At 34.7% G+C, this 26,272-nt stretch overlaps 5 protein-coding genes across 5 annotated transcripts; 3 read left to right on the top strand and 2 right to left on the bottom strand.

The window, feature by feature from the left end:
* The first annotated feature begins 873 nt into the window (after nt 1–873).
* Nucleotides 874–2,394, top strand: LOC133325661 (tubulin-specific chaperone A). The gene is made up of 2 exons (XM_061534383.1): nt 874–1,109; nt 2,268–2,394. Exons 1-2 carry the CDS (start codon nt 901–903, stop codon nt 2,392–2,394), a joined length of 336 nt encoding a protein of 111 aa, XP_061390367.1. The 5' UTR covers nt 874–900.
* A 137-nt stretch (nt 2,395–2,531) lies between these two features.
* Nucleotides 2,532–3,369, top strand: LOC133325660 (uncharacterized). Its single transcript, XM_061534381.1, has 2 exons — nt 2,532–3,190; nt 3,255–3,369. The coding sequence occupies exons 1-2, from the start codon at nt 2,532–2,534 to the stop codon at nt 3,367–3,369; spliced, it is 774 nt and encodes a 257-aa protein (XP_061390365.1).
* A 2,654-nt stretch (nt 3,370–6,023) lies between these two features.
* Nucleotides 6,024–6,847, bottom strand: LOC133325653 (nucleoside diphosphate kinase). The gene is made up of 2 exons (XM_061534376.1): nt 6,632–6,847; nt 6,024–6,371 (listed from the first exon to the last, which is right to left on the bottom strand). Exons 1-2 carry the CDS (start codon nt 6,803–6,805, stop codon nt 6,039–6,041), a joined length of 507 nt encoding a protein of 168 aa, XP_061390360.1. The 5' UTR covers nt 6,806–6,847; the 3' UTR covers nt 6,024–6,038.
* Nucleotides 6,848–8,557: 1,710 nt separating this feature from the next.
* LOC133325654 (replication factor C subunit 4) lies at nt 8,558–9,776 on the top strand. Its single transcript, XM_061534377.1, has 3 exons — nt 8,558–8,679; nt 8,748–9,615; nt 9,684–9,776. The coding sequence occupies exons 1-3, from the start codon at nt 8,558–8,560 to the stop codon at nt 9,774–9,776; spliced, it is 1,083 nt and encodes a 360-aa protein (XP_061390361.1).
* Nucleotides 9,777–21,578: 11,802 nt separating this feature from the next.
* Nucleotides 21,579–22,488, bottom strand: LOC133325655 (transcription initiation factor TFIID subunit 9). The gene is made up of 3 exons (XM_061534378.1): nt 22,332–22,488; nt 22,137–22,273; nt 21,579–22,077 (listed from the first exon to the last, which is right to left on the bottom strand). The coding sequence occupies exons 1-3, from the start codon at nt 22,486–22,488 to the stop codon at nt 21,580–21,582; spliced, it is 792 nt and encodes a 263-aa protein (XP_061390362.1). The 3' UTR covers nt 21,579.
* Between the last annotated feature and the right edge of the window lie 3,784 nt (nt 22,489–26,272).

Here is a 26,272-nt window from a genome sequence, read left to right as displayed (position 1 = left end):
ACCACCGCAACGCCGTAAGCTACAGTTCTCGGTTAACTTTGATTCATAAATTTCACAATTTCGCAGATCTTTTGCGGAGACCATTATAGTTGAATTGCAGGGACGATGCATTTTTGAGGAGTGTGGCGCTAAGTTTTGTGTGTTTTACTGACTGCGGGAGCGTCTCGTATTCGGACGACGACGAGTCCGACGAAAATTCCTGAGGCACACTAGGAGACGTGCTATAGCAGTATGAAACGACGTAACTCCAGAACCACCAAGAAAATGCATCCATTATCTACATTCAATGCTTGTACAAGTCGCTCAAGAACTGCTGAGTAGCTCCTTATTGAGGCACGACCGTTGAAGAGTTTTATTTCGATCTAGTTATCCCTGGCAATTACTTGTAACTTGCAACTACTTCCTGCTACCCCATGTTGTCATACACAACTCATTGTGTGTACTGCACCTTAATATTTTGAATTCAATTCACAATAATGCAGTTTGACAGCAATTTTTGAGAATTGCCCTATAATTTATTTGTAATTTTCCCTATTAATTAAAATTATTTTCCCGATTATGTATACAGTATAAGGCCTGGAATATTTGAATGCAAAAAAGAATGAAAACATATCACAATTGCAATATTTGCTAAAAATCAATTCAATTGTGAATGAACTATTGGCAACCCTCAACCAAAAACAAAACCGGCGGCATTGACAAATCAAATGAGTCACTCTCAGTTTACAAAAGAGCAACAACACATCTGACTTTCAGCAAACTCCATTCACAAAGAAGCAGTCAAGCTGTTGCAAAAATAACAAAATAAAGCAATTATTAAACAAAGAAAAGGTAATTACACGATGAAATCTATATATTTATGATTGGAAAAATTAAATATCATTGACATTTAGTATAATCATGGCAGATCCACGTCTACGTCAGTTAACAATTAAAACGGGTGTTGTCAAACGTTTGACAAAGGAGCGACAAGTCTATGAAAGAGAAATAACAACGGAACGTAATCGTTTGGAAAAATTCAAGGGTGAAGGCGCCGATGAACATGTCCTGAAAAAACAAGAAGAAGTTATACAAGAGTGTCTAATGATGATACCAGATGCACTGAGAAGGTAAGTGGAGGAATATAGAAACTTTTTTCATGGCATGGCATTTTTGTGTAATGTGTGTTTAGGCTTTGCAGGAGTCACAGTTGACTGATGTTAGTCAAAGTATTGGCTGTTTTAAGTCTAATCATTTTCCTAAAACTAACCTTAAAGTCTACCTTGAAATGTATCAATAGTGAAGTAGTTTCAGCGTGTGAGTCATAAACTCACATATGAAGTAGGCTGTCGCTTCTTACTCATTAGCGATTGTAAAAATTGATTATAGAGAAGCGGAGTCTATTAGAGGTGAACTGAAGGCTTAGAATCTACAATAGAAGAGCTGTAGCCAGAGTATCTATCACAGACGAGCTGAAGTCTGGCGAGTTAAGGCTAGACGAGTTAAGGGCTGGAAGTCCATTATACGTGAGCTGAGGCAAGGGGGTCTATTAGAAACGAGCTGATACCATTGATTCTATTATAGACAAGATGAAGACAAGGGGACATTTAGAGATCAGCGGAAAACCCCGAGTCTGTTATAGGCTAGCTGAGTCTATTATAGACGAGCTGAAGCCTGGTTGTGGTTGTGAAGCCAGAGTGTCTATTAGAGACAAGTTGAGTGTCTATTAGAGAAGATCTGAAGCCAGGGAGACCAAGGAATCGGTTATAAAATAGCTGATACCAGGGATTCTATTATAGACGAGATCGAGACGGGGAGTATGTTATAGATGAGCTAAAGCCAGGGAGCATATTAGAGATCAACGAAAGGCTGAGAGTCTTTTATAGACAAGCTGTTTGTAGGGAGTCTATTAGAGACTACCTAAGAGTCTATTGGAGCGTAAGCCAGGGGATTTGTAATAGACCAGCTGAAGACACTTTCCATACCTATATGTGTGGATAGCAAGATATTTTAAACTAGTTGATTATTGTAACCTCTGTAGCTTATCAAAAACACATTCTCATTACATTTTTATTATTTTTTACATTATACGAGCTTATGCCAGGGAGTCTATTAGAGACTACCTAAGAGTCTATTGGAGCGTAAGCCAGGGGATTTGTAATAGACCAGCTTAAGACACTTTCCATACCTATATGTGTGTATAGCAAGATATTTTAAACTAGTTGATTATTGTAACCTCTGTAGCTTATCAAAAACACATTCTCATTACATTTTTATTATTTTTACAGATTAAAAGAACAAGTGGAAGTGTTGGAGAAATTCCTAGAAGACGAAAAGGAATTGGAAGAAACAAAAGAATATCAAACTGCCGCACAGATCTTGGCCGAAGCAAAAGAAGTTCTAAGCAAGTCATAATAACTGCAATTATTCCAACTCCTCACACATCAGCATCTCAAGCATTTTAAGCATTACTTAAGCATTTATATTTTAACTGTTTTATTCATAATTTATATACCTATTAGCATTAACTAATCAATGCAAAAAAAACAAACATGTCTTCAAATAAATCAAAAAAATGCACAACTCAGGTTAAATTGGAATTTAAAAAAGTCATAGAAAATATCAAATTATTAGAGCAAGCACAACACGAAACGGAATCACAAGAAAATCGAAATCTACAAGACCTAACAAAACAAACCGAAGAACTGCTACAAAAACTTGAAGCAAAGCCATTAGAAAAGTGTGCAGACAAAATACAGAAACTGCAAAGGAAAAGGCAGCGAAAAAAACTCAAAAAGAAACAATGGCAGGCAAAGTTGAAACAACAGGAATCTATAGATGAACTGCCAGAAGAAGAAACTGAGACCAAACCATCTGTTAGCCAAATTAATACAAATAAATCTCACACGGTTCCACATAAACTCCATCATCACTTAAAAAGTCTTCATGAATGTCAACGTTTTTTGAAAACCTTTGAACTATTGCAACAATTACATTTGTCACGTGGCCAAGATCCGGCCAAAACACGAGAATTTTCTTCGAAATTACAATATTTGAAATTTGTTTGGAATTCGCTACTGCAAGAAAGGCAAAATGAGCATACCAACAAGGAACAACAACTCGAAGATGAATGGAATCGTGTCTTATTTGGTATGTCGGAGAAAACCTATTTTGAGGGGAAACCAAATGTGAAATATTTTCTAAGAAAAAGGTATAGATTTGTTGTTGGAAAATTTAAATTATTATTTCTTTCAAATATATTTTATTAATTTCAGGCACATTTGGGATTCTTATATAGATAATACTCATGGTACTTCCATACCCATTGGTTGGGTTATACCTCCTAAAAAACCTAATATCCAATGGTCGGAATATTTGGAAACAAGTTGAATGAAAACTAGTTGATAAAATAGCTTTTGTTCCGTAAATATTAAATATAACTAAACCTTTTTTGCATGTTAAATTTATTAAAAAATTTTATTTTTTTTTTTTTTTGGCAAGTTTATATGGTGGTATCTAAATTTAATTTTAAGATTGAGGACTTTAAATGCAACTTTTTAGAGAATTTGTGGGCCTATCGAACTGATGAAGGAACTATGTCATAGAGAATTCATCGCCAGATGAGCTGTAGTCTCGAATCTTATTGCAGACGAACTGAAGCAGGAGGTCTATTATAAAAAGCTGACATCACGGGATTCATTTAGACGAACTGAAACAGGAAAATTTTATAGACTCATTGAAGAAAATGTTAACATTATTGATGAACTAAAGCCGGAAAGTTTATCTTTGACTGAAACCGTGAAACCTATAGTCGAACTGATACCTTATAGTCGGTTATATGCGGATTACAAGCAGTGAGTACATTAAAAATGAGAAGATGCCACAGAGTGTTATAGGTGAGCTAAAGTCAAGGAATATATTAAAGATAATCTGAAGCTTTGGAAACGAACTCCAATATAGATATTAGCCAGAAAGATTATTTTATTCCAGCTGCAACCAGGAAGTCTGTTCTACACGAGCAAATGGTAGGCAGGAAATGCCAGTCGCAAAAACGTGGATTTTTAAGATTATTTCTCAAAGGAATATCTTTTAAAGGTTTTTCAGGGCGTGAATTTATAAAGAATATTTTTCTGATAATTTTCAGGCCGATAGGCATGGATTTTTAAGGAATATTTTTCAAATAATTTTCGGATTTTTAAAGAATATTTTCTCACATCATTTTCAGGCTCATAGGCGTGGATTTTTAAAGAATATTTCTCACATCATTTTCAGGCTCATAGGCGTGGATTTTTAAAGAATATTTCTCACATCATTTTCAGGCTCATAGGCGTGGATTTTTAAAGAATATTTCTCACATCATTTTCAGGCTCATAGGCGTGGATTTTTAAAGAATATTTCTCACATCATTTTCAGGCTCATAGGCGGGGATTTTTAAAGAATATTTCTTATGGAGGCTATTATAGGCGTGGATTTTTAAAGAATATTTCTCACATCATTTTCAGGCTCATAGGCGTGGATTTTTAAAGAATATTTCTCACATCATTTTCAGGCTCATAGGCGTGGATTTTTAAAGAATATTTCTCACATCATTTTCAGGCTCATAGGCAGGGATTTTTAAAGAATATTTCTCAAAGAATTTTCAGGCTCATAGGCGTGAATTTTTAAAGAATATCTCTCAAATGATTTTCAGGCTCATAGGCGTGAATTTTTAAAGAATATTTCTCAGAAATTTTTCAGGCTCATAGGCGTGACTTTTTAAAGAATATTTCTCACATCGGTTTCCGGCTCCTAGGCGTGGATTTTTAAAGAATATTTCTCACATCGGTTTCCGGCTCCTAGGCGTGGATTTTTAAAGAATATTTCTCACATCGGTTTCCGGCTCCTAGGCGTGGATTTTTAAAGAATATTTCTCAGAAAATTTTCAGGCTCATAGGCGTGAATTTTTAAAGAATATTTCTCACATCGTTTTCAGGCTCATAGGCTTGGATTTTTAATGAATATTTCTCACATCATTTTCAGGCTCATAGGTGTGGATTTTTAAAGAATATTTCTCAAAGAATTTTCAGGCTCATAGGTTTGGATTTTTAATGAATATTTCTCAAAGAATTTTCAGACTCAGGCGTGGATGTCCCGAAGGTGTGGATTTTTCAAGAATGATTTTCAGATAATTTTCAGATTCATAGGCGTGGATTTTTAAAGAATATTTTTTAATAAAGTCCTATCCCAATGTTTCCTATCCTTTAATTAATTTTAAAACAATTCTTTTTAGAATTGCTGACAAATTGTTATGGTAAATTAGTTATTACATGTAATTAAAAACACCCTTTAAAGAAAGCCATACACAAACATGTTTGCCCTATAGTGACTATTATAATTGTTCTATAATCCCTAGATAACAATGGGCGGCGAAGAAAGGAGAATGTTATACGTTGTGTAAATTATTGATAAAGAAAATAGATGACCTTCAACAAATCAAATTATTGCATGTCGGCAAGTATGGCATGTTAAATGTAAACTCTTCCCACATATATATTTCAAAAGAAAAAACATTAAATTTTGACCACTTATTTACATGTGCCCCCCCAAAAAATTAGATATAAAAATAACAAGTGTGTTGTCGCTCAATCACATGCCAATAGATAAAAACAAAACTACTACAAAATTCTTTAACATATAATGACCCATGTAAGCACATTGTCGTATCAAAGCAACTTTGTCAGGTTCCCAATATGAATCACACACTTTAACAGTATTGTATCTATAGCTACGATGGCCCTTAACCTATACACATTTTTATTGGCTGAACTGACTGAATTATATCTAAATCTAATACATATATAAAATGAAAACCCGTTTTTTGGTAGTTGTTTTTTTAATAAGTATATTTTAAGTTATCTCTCTTGTTTCATGGAATTATTGAGAACATTTTTTTTGTTGTCTTATAAACTAAACACAGAAATGCCTGCACACACAATTGGCCATAAAGTCCATTTCAAACAGACCCTGTTCGACCAACGCACAGCAGCAGTGAATGTATTTTTGAGGCTGTTATTTATAGTTTATTCATAAACCCAGTCAACGGCAGCTGGTTTCCAGTTGACAAGTTCTTCTTCCTTGAACCACAAGGCAATTTCCTTGTTGGCAGATTCAACGGCATCGGAACCGTGGATGATGTTGCGGCCAACTTGGATGCAATAGTCACCACGGATGGTGCCGGGCATGGAGTCAGCGGGGTTGGTGGCACCCAACATTTGACGGCCGGTCTTGACAACATTCAAACCCTCCCACACCATGGGAACCACAGGGCCGGAGCTCATGTAGTTGACCAAACCGGGGAAGAAGGGACGAGCAGACAAATCGGCATAGTGTTGCTCCAACAATTCCTTGGAGGCCTATAAAAATGCAAAAAAGACGCACACAATTAGACACACTTGTTGTTAAACAGAATGAATACACATGTTAAGAACAAAAAGATTTTTTTGCACAACATAACCTAACATTTTTAGAATGGCAACACACTTATAAATTTTGCAAATTGCCCAAGGTTATATCACAAGCACCGCTAGAACCCACACACTTTCTTTTTGTTCTTAATTAGATTAATAAGATAAAAAAATAAAAAGACGACAGCTATTAATGATGATTAACTTACCCACATGAACTTCATGGCAACCAATTTGAAGCCCTTTTGTTCAAAACGTTCGATGATTTTTCCAACGAGGCCACGTTGGACACCATCGGGCTTAACCATGATAAAAGTACGTTCCGTATTGCCTGCCATTGCGCTTGAAATCAACGAGAAGAATGCTAGAAGCGATGCGATCATGAACAAAAATTTCAGCTTGCTTCTGCTGCTGCTGGTGGCGTCGCCGGTACTTAATAATGACGTCGCATTCGATGACGTGCTAAATTTTGCCATGTTTTCGCAATTGTGAATGGTGCAAGCGCAAAATGGTGTTTCTTTTTTTGCTAATGACAAATACAAAGCCTATTGTAAATGATTAACAAAAAGGGCAGTTCTTTAAGAATGGCGTACAGAGATTGTCAATTAAGTTGTGTTTATTCAAGAGAGTTTATTTCACTCATGATAAGACGGAAAGTGAGAAAATAAGAAATACAGAAACATTCAAGAGGCGTTATAGCAGAATTCAATGAAAACGTTCGTATTTTAAGTTATTTTTTTAGTAAAGACATGTTTTTCTATGGTAAATTTCCGGAGTACCGGGCAATTCAAAATAGTTTTCTTGTTGATAACCCCTTTTCTGAATAAAGAGGGTTTTCCAATAAGAAGAGTTGTTGTGTTACAAGGAAAAATAAACGCTTACAGTTCAGTTTAATAATATTGTTTAAAGAATTATCTTATTATGTGAGAATTGTATGAGCCTGAAAATGATCTGAGAAATATTTTTTAAAAATCCACGCCTATGAGACTGAAAATGATCTGAGAAATATTCTTTAAAAATTCACGCCTATGAGCCTGAAAATGATCTGAGAAATATTCTTTAAAAATCCACGCCTATGAGCCTGAAAATGATCTGAGAAATATTCTTTAAAAATCTACGCCTATGAGCCTGAAAATGAGCCACTCATATGAGCCTGAAAATGATCTGAGAAATATTCTTTAAAAATCCACGCATATGAGCCTGAAAATGATCTGAGAAATATTCTTTAAAAATCCACGCCTATGAGCCTGAAAATGATCTGAGAAATATTCTTTAAAAATCCACACCTTTTAGCCTGAAAATTATCTGAGAAATGTTCTTTAAAAACCCATGTCTATGAGCCTGAATGTATCTGAGAAATAATATTAAAAACCCTAAGTCTATGAGAATGAAAATGATGTGAGAAATATTCTTTAAAAATCCACGCCTATGAGCCTGAAAATGATCTGAGAAATATTCTTTAAAAATCCACGCCTATGAGCCTGAAAATGATGTGAGAAATATTCTTTAAAAATCCACGCCTATGAGCCTGAAAATGATCAGAGAATATTCTTTAAAAATCCACGCCTATGAGCCTGAAAATTATCATAGAAATATTCTTTAAAAATCATATGACCCTGAAAATTATCAGAGAAATATTCTATAAAAACCCAAGCCTATGAGCGTGAATATTATCTTTAAAAATCCACGAATATGAACCTGACAGCTATTTGAGAAATATTTAAAAAAATCCACGCCTTTAAGCCTGAAAATTATCAGAGAAATTTCTTTAGTAATCTGCCACTTATAATTGTAAGTCTAAAAATCCCTATAATAATATTATTTGAACATTCACAATTTTAATCTAAATAACCCGAATACTTAAAAATCAACACCATAAATTTGTACAGTTACTTTTGACGCTCACAGTGTCATACATGCTGTATTCATTCAAGTAAACTTGATGTCTAACCTGACACCTTAATAATACACTGTTACTATTGTGATTTACAGCCCAACACAATTCATTCACAATAGTCTAAACAAATTGGCAAAAAAACGCGCCGTTTTTTTGTTTATTGCAAAACATACAAATTTTCAAGGAAGAGAAGTAATTAAAAAACACACAAAAATTTAATAGATTTAACAGAATAAACATGCAGGCATTCCTTAAAACCGGCAAAACAACAACAGGGAGCGATAGGTCACAGGCCAGTACCTCATCTGGTCAACAAAGTGGAGAACGTCGTAAACCTCCAGCACCATGGGTTGAAAAATAGTAAGATAGAAGTTTTTCAAGAAATTGAAATTTTTTCATAATTGGTGTGTCTCTCCAAATTCCTATAGTCGTCCCAAAAGCGTTGATGATGTTGTGGAACAGTCGGAAGTTGTGGCAGTGCTACGTAAATGTGTTGAAGGTGCCGACTTACCAAATATGTTACTCTATGGTCCTCCGGGTACCGGTAAGACCAGTACAATTTTGGCTGCAGCACGTCAAATATTCGGGGATATGTTCCGTGAACGTATATTGGAACTGAACGCCTCCGATGAACGTGGTATTAATGTGGTTCGTTCGAAAATTAAAAATTTCGCCCAGTTGACTGCCAGTGGTACCCGTCCAGATGGCCGGCCTTGTCCACCATTTAAAATAATTATACTCGATGAGGCTGACTCAATGACACATGCAGCTCAGGCTGCTTTGCGTCGCACCATGGAAAAGGAAAGTCGTAGCACCAGATTTTGTCTTGTCTGCAATTATGTTTCACGTATCATTGAACCAATTACCTCAAGATGTACCAAATTTCGTTTCAAGCCATTGGGTGAGGTACAGATAATTGAACGTTTAAAATATATTTGTAAATTGGAGGGTGTTAGTATTGATGAAAATGCCTATAAATCGATTGTTGATATTTCGGGTGGTGATATGCGTCGGGCCATAACCACATTGCAGTCATGTTATCGTTTAAAGGGTGCCCAGCATACAATACAAACTGCTGATTTGTTGGAAATGTCGGGTATAATACCCGAGTCATATTTATGTGAATATTTAGAGGTTTGCCGCTCCGGAGATTATCGCAAGCTGGAGGATTTTGTACGCAACATTGGATACGAGGCGTATAGTATTGGTCAAATGTTGGAACAGTTTAATGAATATGTTCTTCGTTGTCCAACATTGACGCATATGCAAAAGGCCCGAATATGTGATAAGTTGGGGGTAAGTTGTTATTGTTAACTATTCGATTAATAAATATAAATTTATGAATTCATTTTTGTTTATTTTAGGAATGTTCTTTCCGTTTACAAGATGGTGGTTCGGAATATTTACAAATTATGGATTTGGGTTGTGCCATTATTTTGGCTTTAAAAGAAAAGTAATTTGATATTATACCAAATCCAGTTATGGACTCATTGATTTACGTTTATCTTATTATTAAGTTCATATTTAAAAATTCAATAGAAATATTAAAAAATGAATTTTTATGAATTAATTTTTAGCTAAGTGGTGATGTCTGCTTCAATTTCCATATAAGTTTGAAACTTGGTGCATCTGCGTTTACGTTGCCAACCCAGAGCTGGAGGTCTTCAATGTCTCTCATAGAAGAGCTGGAGGTCTTCTGTCTCTCATAGAAGAGCTGCAGGTCTTCTATGTCTCTCATAGAAGAGCTGGAGGTCTTCTATGTCTCTCATAGAAGAGCTGGAGGTCTTCTATGTCTCTCATAGAAGAGCTGGAGGTCTTCTATGTCTCTCATAGAAGAGCTGGAGGTCTTCTATGTCTCTCATAGAAGAGCTGGAGGTCTTCTATGTCTCTCATAGAAGAGCTGGAGGTCTTCTATGTCTCTCATAGAAGAGCTGGAGGTCTTCTATGTCTCTCATAAAAGAGCTGGAGGTCTTCTATGTCTCTCATAGAAGAGCTGGAGGTCTTCTATGTCTCTAATAGAAGAGCTGAAGGTTTTCTATGTCTCTCATAGAAGAGCTGGAGGTGTTCTGTGTCTCTTATAGAAGAGCTGGATGTCTTCTATGTCTCATAGAAGAGCGGTTTGACAAAGTCCCTATAGCAATGTTTCCTGTCATCTTCGGTATTCGATTTGGTGGAAAATAACGACATTTTTATTGGTTTGGTATTAAAAAATACTTTAATTATTGAAACATAGAAATAGGAAACAGCTTAAATATTGGAAATATTTATTATTAAACTATATCAAAATGTTGCGCATCGTCATGTTCAAATTTCAGTTGTACTGCAGGGTGGTCAACATCAACAATATCTGTCTCAAGATTCTCATTTATAACCCGATCGGTCACCAATGAAGAAGATCTTGTTGGTAACGTTTGAACATTTTGAACGGATGTAGGTTTAGCAGTATTGGCCGTTGTCGTTTCCATAGGCAACTTTTCATTTCGTACATGGTTACGAAAATTTGAACTATTCACTTCTGATGACGGTTTTGATTTTCGCAATTGAAGTGTCGTTTCAAATGTCAGCATGTCCATTTCTCCTTGAAACATTACTTCGGCAATAAGGCGTTCGGCAAGCCGACATTGCATTGGTTTCATTTGTCGTAGTTTAGCTGCCCAGGCTAGACACAAATAGCCATGGCAATCCGTTTCATTTTGGTAGGAAGGTGACGCTGCTGTCATCGGATGATTTCGATCACTTCGTTTATTTTTTATTTCCACTTTATTGGTTGTTAGTGGGGCAGGTGGTTCAAATGTGGGATCACAATCCTCGTTATCATCATAATCATCATCAACATCATCATCGTCAATGGAGGAGTTTGCCTCAGTTGGCTGTGTATTTGATTGATGATTACCACCGTCACCAGCATCGTCATCGGTTTGATAATGCACTGAATTGGTATTTGTTGTATCATTTTCATTTAGTTGGTCATTTAAACTATCGATATCGTCGTGGATAGATTGGATCTGTAATAAAAAAGAAAGGTAAAAACATAAAATTTAATGGACAATTTTCAATAACTTTTAAGAAAATTTGAAAATGTTTCTAAACAAAAATAATATCCATAGATTTTTTGAGTTACAGCAGTGATATTTAGTCAGATAGTAGGGCAATTCTGATTCTTTGAATTTTCCCCATTTCAATTTAAATTCTATGGGCTCTTTCTCTCTCCCTTTGTTCGCTTTACGAACCATTTTTCATCATCACTTAAATACAAATTTGGATTTTGTTTCTTTACCAACCTCTTTAGCACGGCGTCTAATTGTTTGACAGCTAACATCTAACCCAATTATGCTTTTAATTTCTCTCGGTGTTAAAGGTGACTCCTTCTTATATGCACTTACTATCAAACTGTCCTCCTGGGCAGTAGTTTTACGTGGTCTCCCACCTAAATGTAAAATCTTCACCGTATTCGTTGCACGAAATTTTTTGATAATTCTTGATACGGTAGATTTATTTATTGAGTATTTATCGCAAATAGCTTTTCGAGTTAGTCCAGAGTTTAAATCATTTATTATTTTCTTTTTTAATTCCTCACTAATCTTTACTCTAGCCATTTTTGAATATTCCAGGTGTTACAATTTTTTATTTCATTTTTAGATTAGATACATTTTGTTGTGCAGAAATTTAAAAAGTTTCCATTGTTTTGTTAAGGCTGTAAATATGAGTTTTTACTTTCATTCGTATCAGACCAGCTGATGGGTCAATGATATGTCAAACAAATGTCAAATAATGCAAAATCCATGGCCTAATTATTAGGTCGTAGAGGAAGACCAGATTTAATCAGGAATTTCCTTGGTAAAATATATTCTTGATCAGAATAAAATTCTATGCAGATTTAGCCATGTTCAGGGCACTGTTTGAATTCACAATAGAGCTCGCAATAATTAAGATAGTGCTCTGAAAATTTGCAAAGACATCGCTAGTATTTCTATACCACGTTTCGGTATAGCCCCCATATAACGGCAACCCTTTTTTTCAACCGAATTAGCATTTAGTTGGTATTTGGGATTCTCAATGTATAGCAAACCTTCCTACTAAACATCGTAATTGTTGAGGTACGAAGATGCAGAACCAGACGATGCATGACAAAACGACATGTATTCTGTTGCTACAACAACAACAACTAAAAATCGTTTCCACGGCAGAGGGGTCTACGATCCGAAACGACCCGAGTCTTTCTCAGCGAACGTCTGTCACCTCAGCCCATTGTGTAAAAGCAATAGGACTGCTACAACAACAACAACTAAAAATTATTAATTTTGCCATAAGTTTTGGAGGTTAGACCCTATATAATGGTAACCCCTAATATTCGGTATTTTGGTGATGTTGGACATCTGTATAGAGAACCTTTTTAATAAAATTATTAATATTAACCAATGTTCGGATTTTTGGGTGGGATTGGGCACGTTTTTTTTAAATGAATGAGTTGTAATTTGATATTTTGAGTTCTCGATGTACAGCGAACCTTCCTACTAAAAATTATTAACATTGATCTATGTTTCGAGGTAGCTCCCATATAGCGGTACCCTCCAATACTCGTTTTTTTGGGGATATTGGGCAAGTTTTTCAATCAAATTGGCTGTTAATTGGTATTTGTGGTTCTAAATGTATAGCGAACCTACCTACTAAAAATATTTATATACAACGGTACCCTCCAATACACGGTTTTTTGGGGATGTTGGGTATGTATAGCGAACCTATGTACTAAAAAGTATTTATATTGGCCGAAGTTTCGAGGTAATCTCATGGTGTAGGATATAAAAATGCCAGGCGGTCCGAACTTTACGACATTTTTACTAATTTAATTTTTGTTTTTTTAGGTTATATAAAATATGATAAATTTTGTTTTTTGCCCAGGTTATATACAATTTTCTGTAATTTAATTTTAAAGTTTGCTGTAATTTTAAATATCCTCCATTAGGTGTCAAGTGTTCCTACCAAAAGTTGTGGATATCGTTTGATTTTTTGGTATAGCCCCCACATAACGAAAACCGCAATTATACGGATTTTTATTTGTTTCTAATTTATTATTTTAAAATTTGCCAAAATGTAATTTTAAATACCCTCCAATTTTCGATATTTTGAGAATTTCAGATTTCGTTTTTTTTACCAAATTGAATATAATTTGATATTTTGTATTCTCATTCGTATCGAAATATTTTGAATGTCGGTCCATGTTTTGGTATAGCCCCTATAAAGTACTCGAAATTACACGGAATTTAATTTAAGGCTTAAAAAAATATTCTTTAAAAAATCTACGCCTTGGTTAAGGTTTGAAAAACATTCTTTATAAAATCTACGCCTTGGTTAAGGTTTGAAAAACATTCTTTAAAAAATCTACGCCTTGGTTAAGGTTTGAAAAACATTCTTTAAAAAATCTACGCCTTGGTTAAGGTTTGAAAAACATTCTTTAAAAAATCTACACCTTGGTTAAAGATTGAAAAACATTCTTTAAATATTCTACGCCTTGGTTAAGGTTTGAAAAACATTCTTTAAAAAATCTACGCCTTGGTTAAGGCTTGAAAATCGGTTCATGTTTTGGTATAGCATCCATATAAGAGTACCCTCAAATGTTCGGTATTTTGAGGATTTTAGACATATTTAAACGAATTTCTTCTAAATTGATTGTCCACCTCGTAATGAGGTGTATAAAAGATCGGCCCGTCGGAAAGCCGATTCCAATACATGATTCATAATTCTTGGCATATGAAGAATTATTAAATAACCAAACCCCCTCTTTTTCTTTTTATGTCTTGGTTTTCCTGCTATCGTGAATGAATATAAAAAATAAATATAACCATCCATATAGAAAAAATAAATATAACCATCAATAGAAAACAACAACAACAAGTCCAATTAGCACATCATACATGTGTATTACATACACAAAAAGACAAACAAATAGCCAACCTTCTCACCACAAAGCTCTTCTCAAATAAAATAGCATTTTTATTATTAAACTTTTTTTGTTCATTACCTTTAACTTTTTACAAAATGGATCTTCGCGAATGAATCGCTGAACCGTCGACAAACTTGCCTGCACACCAGCGATTTCTCTAATTTTAGAAATCGATTCTGTGCTATTGGCTGCTATTGCCCGAATAGCTCGTTTATCGGCCGACGAAAGCACTTGATTGTTGCCACCAATGAAATTGTGTCCATACTGCCTCGGATTACGTAGATAATTTGTTATTGCTTTACTACTGCGACCGGTTATACGCGATATTCCGGCTATTGATAGTTTTAGTTCATTTAAATGTTCTATTCGTGCCTTTTCCTCGGCTGAGAGAGATTTGCCTTTACCCATATTTTGTTGAGGCTAATTAGTGCGTCTATTCGTGAACAAAGCAAAGTAAACTGAGCTGTAAAAATGCCAACCAAAGCATTAAACAGCTGATAACAATTTACACACAGTGCTAATCTGATGACCGTAAATAGACACACACCGTTTTTCCAGTATCCCAGCAAAAAAAGTGGAAGTGATTTTTTAAGATGATATGATTTAATGCTCTTGGAGATGCTGAATTAAGCAAATGAGGCCAGAATTTTCAAAATTTCTGAAATGGAGCTACTTTGAAGAATTCGGGTATTCCCGATTTTGGGTAAATCGGTATTTATAGTTTTTAATAGGAAGGTTTGTCACCAAATGAGTATCCAAAATATCAACGTAGATTCAAATCAATCGAAAAATTGAATATTGGGAGTACACGTTGTATGTGTGCAATATCGATATTTTTGTGAACCTAAATAACATATTAAATATGGTGAACTAACCTCAAAATATTGAAAATATGGGGTAGCGTTTAATAAATTTGCAAAACATTAACCGATATTGATAATTTTTATACAATCTGATATAAAGTGGAGTGTATTCGAAATATTTACCGGAGTCCCCATATTGCATATATATTCTTGATCCGAATAAAATTCTATGTCCATTTAAGCATGTCCGTCTGTCCGCCTGTCTGTTGAAATCACGATAGAGCTCGTAATATTAATGATAGAGCTTTGAAATTTTTGCACATACATTGCTAGTACCACTAGGATGCTTGATATTGAAAATGGTATATATGGGTCCACCACATATAACGGCACCCCCAAATATTCGAATTTTGAGGGGTTTTTACCATGTTTGTTAAGCGAATTGGCGATACCCCCCTCAAAATTCGGTATTCTGACGGTTTTGAGTACATGATTGTAGAGTGGTAGTAATTTTTCCTACTAAAAATTATCAATATTGGCTCACCTTTTAGGGAAGCCCCCATACAACACTACACCCCACATATCGGTATTTTGGGGAGCTTGAGCACGTGCTTCAACCAAATTAGCTATAATTTTATATTTTGAATTCCCATTTGGTAGAAAATGTCCCTAACAAAATTTATCAATATTGGTCCATGTTTGCGGGTAGCCCCCATACAATGGTGCACCTATTATGTGGTATTTTGAGGGGTTTGGGCATGTTTTTCAAACGAATTCACTCTAATTTGATTTTTCAAATTCCCATTGGGTGTCAAATCTTCCTACTAATATTCATTACTATTGGTCCACCTTTTAGGGAAGGCCAAATATATCACTACAACTAAAGATCGCTATTTTGGGGGAGCTTGGGCACATGCTTCAACCAAATCAGCTGTAATTTTATATTTTGGATTCTCATTGAGTAGAAAATGTCCCTAACAAAAATGATCAATATTGGTTCAAGTTTCCGTGTAGCCCCCATATAATCGTGGACCTATTATTCGGTATTTTTGCGGATTTGGGCATGTTTTTTCAACCAAATTCGCTCTAATTTGATTTTTCAAATTCTCATTGGGTGTACAATTTTCCTACTAAAAATTATTATAATTGGTCCACCTTTTTTGGGAAGGCCCCATATAGCACTACTCCTAAAGATCGGTATTTTGGGGAGCTTGGGCACATGCTTATAGCAAATTAGCTTTAATTTTATATTTTGAATTCTCATTGAGGAGAAAATGCCCCTAACAAAAATTATCAATATTGGTCAATTTTTCAGGGTGGCCGCCATACAATGGTGCACATATTATTCGGAATTTCCGCTTCTTTTTCGGTATTTACAAAATTTAAAACGAATTTTTTCATGGAATTGGCTATAATTTGGCATATCGAGTTTATGGTGAATTAAAAATAAATTTAAAAAAATCCCGTTTAAGTTTTTCCAACTAGAGTGTCTGTAATTTGGGACAATATATTTTAAGGGCATGAACAACTACTATCACATAACACTATAAGATAGTCCCCTTATAAATGTCCCGATCGACTGGAAAACGTGTCTCTAAAATTTGATATTTTGGTTTCTGATTGGATTGGAAAACCTTCCTACCTCAATACCGGTCCATATTGAGGTATAGGCTATAAGGCATGTTTATCATCCGAATTGCTACAAATGTGATTTTTTGAATCTCGTGATGAATCAAAATGCACATTTTGTGTATATTTGTATTATTTTGAATATCATTTTTCGAATTTTTAGTTATACGTTAAGAAAAATGTCAAATACTTGTTGCGATTTTTTTTTATTTGACAGAAGAAGCCACTACCTATAGAGTTGCGTTTTTGTTATTCATATCAAGGTGTTCTACCTTGTTCCGACGCATTTTTATGTCATGTTCCTAGCAAAATAACTTTTTACTGAACTTTTTCAATTTGGACAATAGTAATTCTCACGGATTATTATTTTATATAAATATCATCCCATTAAATCCAATTAAATAAATAATTTCATAGTATAAACGCATTGTATCGTATAAAAATGTTCTCCAGAATTCAATCCATCATACTCACTGTCGAATAGTCATCGTAACAAAATTTTGCTATTTCTTCGGCTACGGTTATTCGTCTAAATATGATTTTATCCAAAAATTTACAATAACCGAACCACCATATTCGCGGTCTATAACCCGGTTCCATTTTCATTTTTTTAACTTCTCGCCTATACGCCGTACGAATTGCTGTGATTTTATTCCGGACATCAGATACTGTACTATTTCTCTTGTATTTTTTCATTATTGCCAGCAGTCTATCGTAGGCTATATTTTTCAAATCACTTCTTAAAAAATAACCGGGACGAGTGATGTCCCAGAGGCATCTTTGTTTTTCATAACATCTAAGGAATTCCATCATGAAATCGGCTTTGATGCCCATTTCGATGTGAATTTATTTGTTAAAAAGTTTCGACGGATCAACGACCTTCTTCTGTATACACACCAAACAGATGACTGTCGGTTTCAGTTGGTAAACAAATACGGTCAACGAACGAATCGACTAACAAGCAAACAAAATATTGTGGCTGTTGCACGCAGCTCTTTTTTATAGATGTTGGATTGTCCAATAGTCACACAACTATTCGGGAATGACCGACGACACTATCTAAGAAGCAAACAAATATAAAAAGAGGGACAGAATTTGAAGCGTTGTACACACTATCACTTTGGAATGACACTCTTGTCTAAATTTTGCTTGTGTGTGGCCTTTAATGTTCGTCATTCACCAGCCAATCACAAAAGTATTCATGGCCATCCAGTCTGTCACTCAAAAGTGATAGTGTGTACACCGCTTAACTGTATGACCATAGAAATGTTCTCCAGAATAATTATTAAGACCCATACTCACTCTTCGATCACCATTGGAAAATATGACTTTTGCAGCTTCCGCTTCTAGTCTATCACCTGTAGCTTTGTCTAAAAATTTACAATAATCAAACCACCATTTTTGCGATTTATATCTAGTATGTTCCACTCCCGACAATTCGGAATCTTTAATTCTTGTCACTTCTCGTTTGTACGACGATCGAATGTTTGTGATTGTCCTCCGGACATCATCCATTGTATTATTTTTGTTGTATTTTTTCATTATTGCCCGGAGAGCATCATAAGCTTTCTTTTTTACATCACCTCTAGAATAATACCCGGGTAGAGTCGTGTCCCAGAGGTAACTTTGTTTTCCGTAACATATTAGGAATTTTTTCATGAAATTGGTTTCAATTTCCATTTTCGACTGACACCTTGTTTTGTACACACACACCCAGCCAGCTGATGATTGCGACTGAATGCCGGTCAGTGAGTCAGTCAGTCAACCCAACAAACAAAATATGATTGTTGTTGTAGCAGCCCTATTGCTTTTTCACAATGGGCTGAGCTGAAAGACGTTGGCCGAGTAAGACTCTGGTCGTTTCGGATCGTAGACCCCTCTGTCGTGGAAACATATGATGGTTTGTTTTTGTTGTAGATACTTGTAAGATTTGAAAAGTAGCTTTGGTAATGATTTCCGATTGTCACACTCTCTAAGAGAAGATACAATAGGTGTGTCTGGTTACTTTCCCTGCAGGAATTGTCCAGTAACTTCTTTCTGAGAGAGTAAGGTAGTTTTATTCTCTTTTGCAAGAAAAATGCGAAAAGTAAACAGACGGCATCCCTGCAGAAGCTTGCAACTAATCAGCTGATTTGTCAAAACAAACCAATTTGTCCGCCATTATAAAGAATTAAAAGAAAGAAAACACAACCAGTTTAACAAGTTTTTTTTCTAAAAATGCTGGAAATAGTCTTTTATTTTCCTATTACATATTAATACTTACGTTTTTCTCGTTTTGTAAAGTTTTTCTCCAAAAACAATTAGTCTTGCTAATTCCAAAAAAAATTATTTTCAAATTGAAAGCACAAAAATAAATAAACAAACAATAGAAAACATCTGATTGAATGTCGATGTATGAGAAGAAGAAGAGTTGCAAGAGATTGCAAGAAGAAATTTTTCCAGCAAGAATTTGCAAACTCTCACTGAAAGAACTGTCAAAATTTCTCTCTCCAACCGCTCTCTTTTGCAGAACTTTTGGGTTAACAGACGACTTCCAGTAACAATTTGTAACAATTGTTACAAACTTTAGGGTAACCAGACACACCTACAATATCTTATTAATTTCTGACCGTTCAATCGCCACAAATATTCTTGTGTAGATGCCTCAAGAGTTGCAGACGTGAATGATCATACTTACCAGTGTGTATTGTGCTGGAAAAAAGGTTGCCATAAGCGTCCTAATATAAGACCATCGAAGTATTTTTGAGCTTCTATTAGAAGAATTTATGCCCTACAGTTATACGTAGACCAGTAGGTCTTCAGTGAATATATTTACTAAAAATGATCAATATTGGTCCATTTTTAGGGAAGCCCTCATATAACACTACACCCTAAATATCGGTATTTTGGGGAGCTTGGGCACGTGCTTCAACCAAATTAGCTGTATTTTTTTTTTTTTTTGTTTTGAATTCTCATTGAGTAGAAAATGTCCCTAACAAAAATTATCAATATTGGTCCAAGTTTCCGGGTAGCCCCCATTTTTCAAATTCTCATTGGGTGTCAAATATAAATAAAAAATTATAGGAGTATTCTTGAGCTTCTATTAGAAGAACGTGTGGCCTATGTGACGACCTCTTGGTATACTACTAAGAAGATTTTCTATTCCTCCAAGCGAGGACTAATCGGTGTTCGTATTGAAGGGCAGTAATCCTTCCTTCTGGTACAAAAACTTGCAGACATTTTCAGACCTAATGGTCTTCGTATAGTTGTAGGCTATAAGTTCTTCTAATGGAAGGAGATTCTTTTGTTCCTCTTTTCGAAAACATTCCGCTGTTCTATAAGAAGGGCCTTTGACCCTCTATAAGAAGTACTAATGATCTTTTCTAAGAAGTTCTCTTTTCTTTATCTTCTATTATCAGGTATTTTGGTTTTTTATAAACATCAGCATCCTATGAGATGACCCTCTGGTTTTCTTTTATACCATAGGACAGTCTAATATACGAAATTCTATTGAGATTTTGTACGAAGACCCTCCGGTATTTTATACGAAAATAATCTAGTCGTTCCCTTTTTTGCAAGAACCTCATTAGTTTTTCTAGTATCCTACAATCAGTCCATCTGGTGTTTTCTAAGAAGGTCATTTGGAGTTCTATAATATATCCATTTTACAAGAAACCCATCTGTTCTACAATGAGAAACACATCTTGTTTCCTATAAGAATTCCTATTGCACTTTTATTAGAAACCCATAACTTCCTCTATATGAAGCCCATCTGTTCCCCTCTTTAGGAAGCCCAGCTGGTGCTCTATTAGAAATCCATTTGGTGTTCTATAAGAAGCCCATCTGGTTATCTATAAGAAGCCCATCCGGACTTCAATAAGAACCTCAAATGGTCTTCAACTAGAAGTCCACCTGGTGCTCTATTAGAAATACATTTGGTGTTTTATAAGAAGCCATCTGGTTATCTATAAAAAGCCCATATGGACTTCTATAGGAAGATCATGTGGTCTTCAACAAGAAACCCATCTAGTCGTCTATAAGATGCCCATATAGTTTTCTAAAAGAAGTTCACCTGGTCTACATTGAGAAACCTATCTGGTTTTCTATAAACATCCCATCTGTTCTTCTATAAGAATCCCAACTTCATTTCTATAAGAAGCCCATCTGTTCCGCTCTATAAAAAGTCCATCTATTTCCCTCTATAAAGACTCCATCGGTTCCCCTCTATAAAAAGTCTATCTGGTCATCCATAAGAAGCCCATCTGGTAATCTAAAATAAGCGGATCTGGACTACAACAGAAAGCTCGTGTGGTCTTCAATGAGAAATTCATCTAGTCGTATATAATATGACCATCTAGTCTTCTACCAGAAGTCCATCTAGACATCTATATGAAGTCTTCTACAAGAAGTTCATCTATTTTTCAAATATAAGTTTACATCTAGTCTTCTATAAAAATCTCATCTGGTCTTCAAAAGAAGACCCAGCAGGTTTTCAACAATAATAACAATTGATATTTTATAGTAAGACCCCCTTATTTTCTGTGCGAGAACTTACTGGTCTTCCATAAGGCCTCCTAAGACTTTTGTGCTCAATAAGAAAACCTCCTAGTATTTGTAAAAATCCCATCTTGTATCCTAAGACCCCCTTATTTTCTATGCGAGAACCTACTGGTCTTCCATAAGGACTCCTAAGACTTTTTGGCTCTATAAGAACTCCACTGGATGCTCTGTACGAAAGCCCATCTAGTTTTCTATTAGAATCCCTTTTTTAAAATACAACTATTAATAATATAAAATCTATTTTTTCCTTTTCAAATTATTTATTACTTATATTTATAATTTATATTCAAATTTACCATAAAATTGTAAATAAATTTTATTTTTATAGAAAAAATATTGTTTTTTAACTTATGGAACTACTTCAAATTCATCCTCATCACGTTCACGTTTAACACCCAAATTTGAGGATTGTACAGTGGTTATAGAGCCCACAACAGCATTTGTATCGGAATCTACTTCCATTTTAACCTCCCCCATAGTATCGGACATACCACCGCCTGCACCTGAAGATGTACCCGTTATACCACCTTTACTATCAACTGATACCGTTTTGGCAGTTGTGGTAAATTTAATAACCGGCTTGGGTATTGTGACAACTTGTGCTTTCGGTGTTGCGACAGTTTGACGTTTAACCGAACTACCCGCACCACCGGATTTAACTTGTGCCTTAATTGTACTACGATTTTCCAAAGCTGATTTAGTCATCTTTTTAGCTTGATTTGCAGCTCTTAGTTTATAATTGCAGGCGGAGAGACAATAACGATCGGGTGGTAGGCGTAGACCACAATGGGGTTTAATGGGCGGCAGGGGCATACTGTTACGGACTTCAGCTAATTTGGAAATGACCTAAAATGTAAAACGATATGTTAAAAAATGTTATAACAATAACAAAAATCGCATCTTACATGTCTCGGTGGCGGACAGGTGAAGGCTTTATCCAACACCACCTCTGTGGCCAATTTGACATCATCCAAATCGATGGTTTTCTTGCGGGCATGATTAGCAAAGACTTTGGCATCATCCAGTATACATGTTACATATCCTAGAAATTAACAATTGAATAGTTTTTATGGAATACGTATCAATGTATAGCTACTTACGATAGCAAAATTCCAATAATTGATTAATGACCCTTGGCTCATATTCCTGTATGCCCAAATCTTTCAGTATCGACATTATCACCTGGGCATCTTTGGGTACATGTTTAACCTGGGCATTGATTTTCGTCTTTTCTGATTTATCCTTTTCTGTGGACATAATTCATGGATTCCTATTCAATTTCTACACAATATCAGCAAAACAAGCGACTTGGTTGGAAGCGATATAGGAGCTGTTAGTGATGCCTCTACCAACAAAATTTAAAAACGTTCCATATGCTGTATATGGTAGAGAACGTCTGATAAAGAATGAACACAAAACAAAATTGTCGATACGCTTTGTTGTTTACGGCGAATGAGTGTAAAGCATAACGGCCGATTATTCCATTGTATAGAAAAAGAGATGGAAGAAGTGAAAATCAGCTGATTATATTTCAGAAAATGAACGAATTGAACTATTTTGAGTAGACTTGATGTTTTGGACATATCGGACTAAAATTGGTCCTAAGAACAAATACTTTTTCAATTTGGTCCGATGCTTGCTAATAAATTTTGGAAATTTCCGCTTGAATTTTTATTGTTGGTTTGAAAATCTGATTTTGGTCCCTTTTTATGTATAATCTGTTCCAATTTTTTTTTCAGACGGCAACGTTCAATCAGTTAGCGTGGTTTTACATTTGCCGGGATCGGTGTTAAGAGTTTCTCTCTTTCTCAGTGGTAAATTGTGTTGGAAAACAGGTAGGAACAAAAAAGTACGAAAAGGTACCTAAAATTCTACTTCAAATGATAATAAATCATAATTATCGAGAAATATTGTCCAATATTTATACCAGTTATTTGCATAAATAATATTTGTTATAATTTAAGCGTAAATGTATTCACGAATAATAAAAAATCTAATTTTTGTTTTGGTACGTTTATACCAATTCGTACCTTATGTGAATAAAAAGTACGCTTATTACAAAATTAAAAATATCGGAACTCTAATTATCATCTCAAGAGAGAGGAACTCTCAACACCGATCCTGGCAAATGTAAAACCACGCTTATAGAATTACGAAGTCGAGCGCAAAAGTCGACTTGTAGACTTTTCGATTTTTGACTCTGACTAAAATGTCGAATTTTCGATTTTTGGATTTTGTCAAACCTGTCCGAAATCCAGTTTCAACCTTTATCGACTAATGCAAAATCGACTAAAAATGTGTTTTTTTTATAAGAATTTTAATTATAATTCTTATTAAAACATAAAATAAAAAATAATAAAGTTCTGGAATAATGCGCTATTCCTGTACTGGAAGAATCTATCATAAACGAAAATTTGTTGTCGTTGTGAAAAGTTGTAGAATATTGCAGTACGAGCAGTACGAGAACAAACCACGATTAATCGATTAGTCAAAAGTGGAGTTCGACTTTTCAATACAAGAGTCGATTAGTCTACAGTCGATTAACTTATCCCTAATCATAATTTGCCTAAACCTCATTCGTAAACAACACGGTTTCCATTTAGTCTCTATCCCACCTCATTCGTAAACTTTCGGTTATACCATTTTGAGTTCATCTTTATCGGCCATTTTGTCTTCTCCTCCCATTCGTTAGCAGGTGGAACGTTTTTCAATTTTTTCAGTCGTCGTTTTTATTTTAAGCTCCGTTCCGTTTTACTAGATTTAAATCGAATTATTCAATTTGAACATAGAAATTTAATAAATTTGAAAAAAAAAAATAATCCAGTTTTGGTATAATTTTGAAAGATATAAAATCTCGCAAATATCTAATAATAATCTCTACTTTAAATAGGTTACTTTTTTTGTACTAATAATGAAACGATCGGAGCCACTTTTTTGGCATCCTCTTCTGAGTCTCACTGGAATGGAAAATGTATAAAAAATCAAGCTAATATCAGAAGGTAAGTACAAAATATTTGGACCAAATTCTTTTTTATATTTAGAAAATCCTCGTATTTAAATTCAAAAGGTTGTGTTATAAAAGATTTTTTTAATAGAACATAAGAAGGCATTCATATAGAATAACTGATAGAAATCAGGAAGGACATAGGTATACAAAATTTAAAAGTCTTCTTAAAACAGATATAGACTCTAGACTGTTTTCTCTGCAGGTTTTCTTATGGAAGATTTTATGTTATATTTATAGAAGACCTCTAGGTCTTCCTATGGAATAGAAGATACGGCAATATGTTATTATAGAATTCAAATCATTATCATCACAATAAGAATCCCATCTGGTGTTCTGTAAGAAATCCAATCTAGTAATATATAAGAAGCCGATCTGGACTTCCATAGGGAGTTCAAGTGATCTTCAATGATAATCCCATTGAGTCGTCTATAAGATGCCCATCTATTATTCTAAAAAAAAAGTTCATATATAGACATCTATAAGATTCCCATGAAGTCCATCTAGTCTTCGATGAAGCCGATGTAGAAGTCTATGTAGTTTTCTAAAAGAATCCCACCTACACATTTCAAGAATTTCATATAGCCTTCCAAAAGAAGTCCAATTAGTCTTCTCTAAGAAGTCGTTCCAATTATTAAAAACCCCAGCAGGTGTGTTACAATAATAACGATTAATATTTTATAGTAAGAAACCTTTATCGCTTATGCCACAACCTAATGGTTTTCCAGAAGATCAGAAACTATTTTTATATAGGGGTACAATATGTACACATAGAAAATATAGGCTCTTCTTATAGTAGACCAGAAGGTAGAAGAACAAAATAAGAATGAATGAAGTATAGAAGAAATAAATAAATGGTTTTCGTTTTGAATACCAGATTGAAAGGTCTTCCCAACCTGAAGAAAATGTTCTTTGATAGAAGAAAAGTGGGTATTGTTGTAAAAGTTCACAACAGACAAAAAGGTATTCTTATAGAAGAAATTACTAGAGTTCCTTCCTTTAGAATTATAGGTCTTAGTTTAAGAGACGATATCATAAAACTTTCTTGGGCAGTAGCAGAAGTTGTTCTTATAGAAGACCTGAAACTCTTTTTTAAAAAAAAACAAAATATATACTTATAGAAGAACAAATAGTACCACAAGACTTTCATAGGCAGTAGCAGAAGTTCTTCTTTTAAACGACCTGAAACTCTTTAGAAGACCAGAAGATATTCTTATAGAAGAAAAAACGACTATTAACTTTTCGCTACAAGAGAGACAAGAGAGCCCAAAAGTATTATATTTTGCTGTAGCAGATGTTCTTTTTATCAAAACTACAAAATTCTAGGACAGTTAGTAGACCAACAATATATATCATTGTGATTGAATTGCCCTCAAACTGTCCAGATTTTTGTAACGTTTCCATAAGAATACTTAACAAGTCAAGCACAGCATTACAACAATCGTAAATTATGGTTCAATTAACCTCATATTGTCAATATTTTTGTTTACATCCTTTTGGGAAGGTTACTTTGCAAAATCAGCTGTTTCTTCCAGGTGACCTTTATAATAGTCATCAAGGTATATTAATAAAAATTTGGCTTATTTACGTTTTCATAATGGAAGTCAATTCACAATAATGGATTTTGATAGTAAACTTGAAAGGCAGCTAATATACAGCTGGTCTCCCTGCAATAAGGTCACCCAACTGGCGAAAATCAGCTGATTTTTCTAATTCAAATGTCAGCAAATTTGGACTTTGTTTACGATTTCATAAGGGAAGTCAATTCACAATAATGACAAGTAAACTTGAGAGGCAGCTGATATACAGCTGGTCTCCCTGGAAGACCTTATTTATAGTCCTTGTTAAGTAGAAACCATGATGTAATAATAAGGTAATTTATCAAAACGAAAACCTTTGTTTTTGCCTCGACTATGGTTGGCAACATTACTCATCAAATACAACTAGAAATTACGCACTTTGACATCTGCGCTAAATGGACTACATATTTATTGTGCCATGGTATAAACCATGCCCTATAAATAAGGTCTCCCAGGG

Source organism: Musca vetustissima, unplaced genomic scaffold, assembly GCF_032173495.1.
Source record: "Musca vetustissima isolate MV318-11 ecotype Yass unplaced genomic scaffold, APGP_CSIRO_Mvet_v1 utg9499, whole genome shotgun sequence".
Classification (NCBI taxonomy): Eukaryota; Metazoa; Arthropoda; class Insecta; order Diptera; family Muscidae; genus Musca; species Musca vetustissima.
This window is presented reverse-complemented; position numbering and strand designations above follow the sequence as displayed.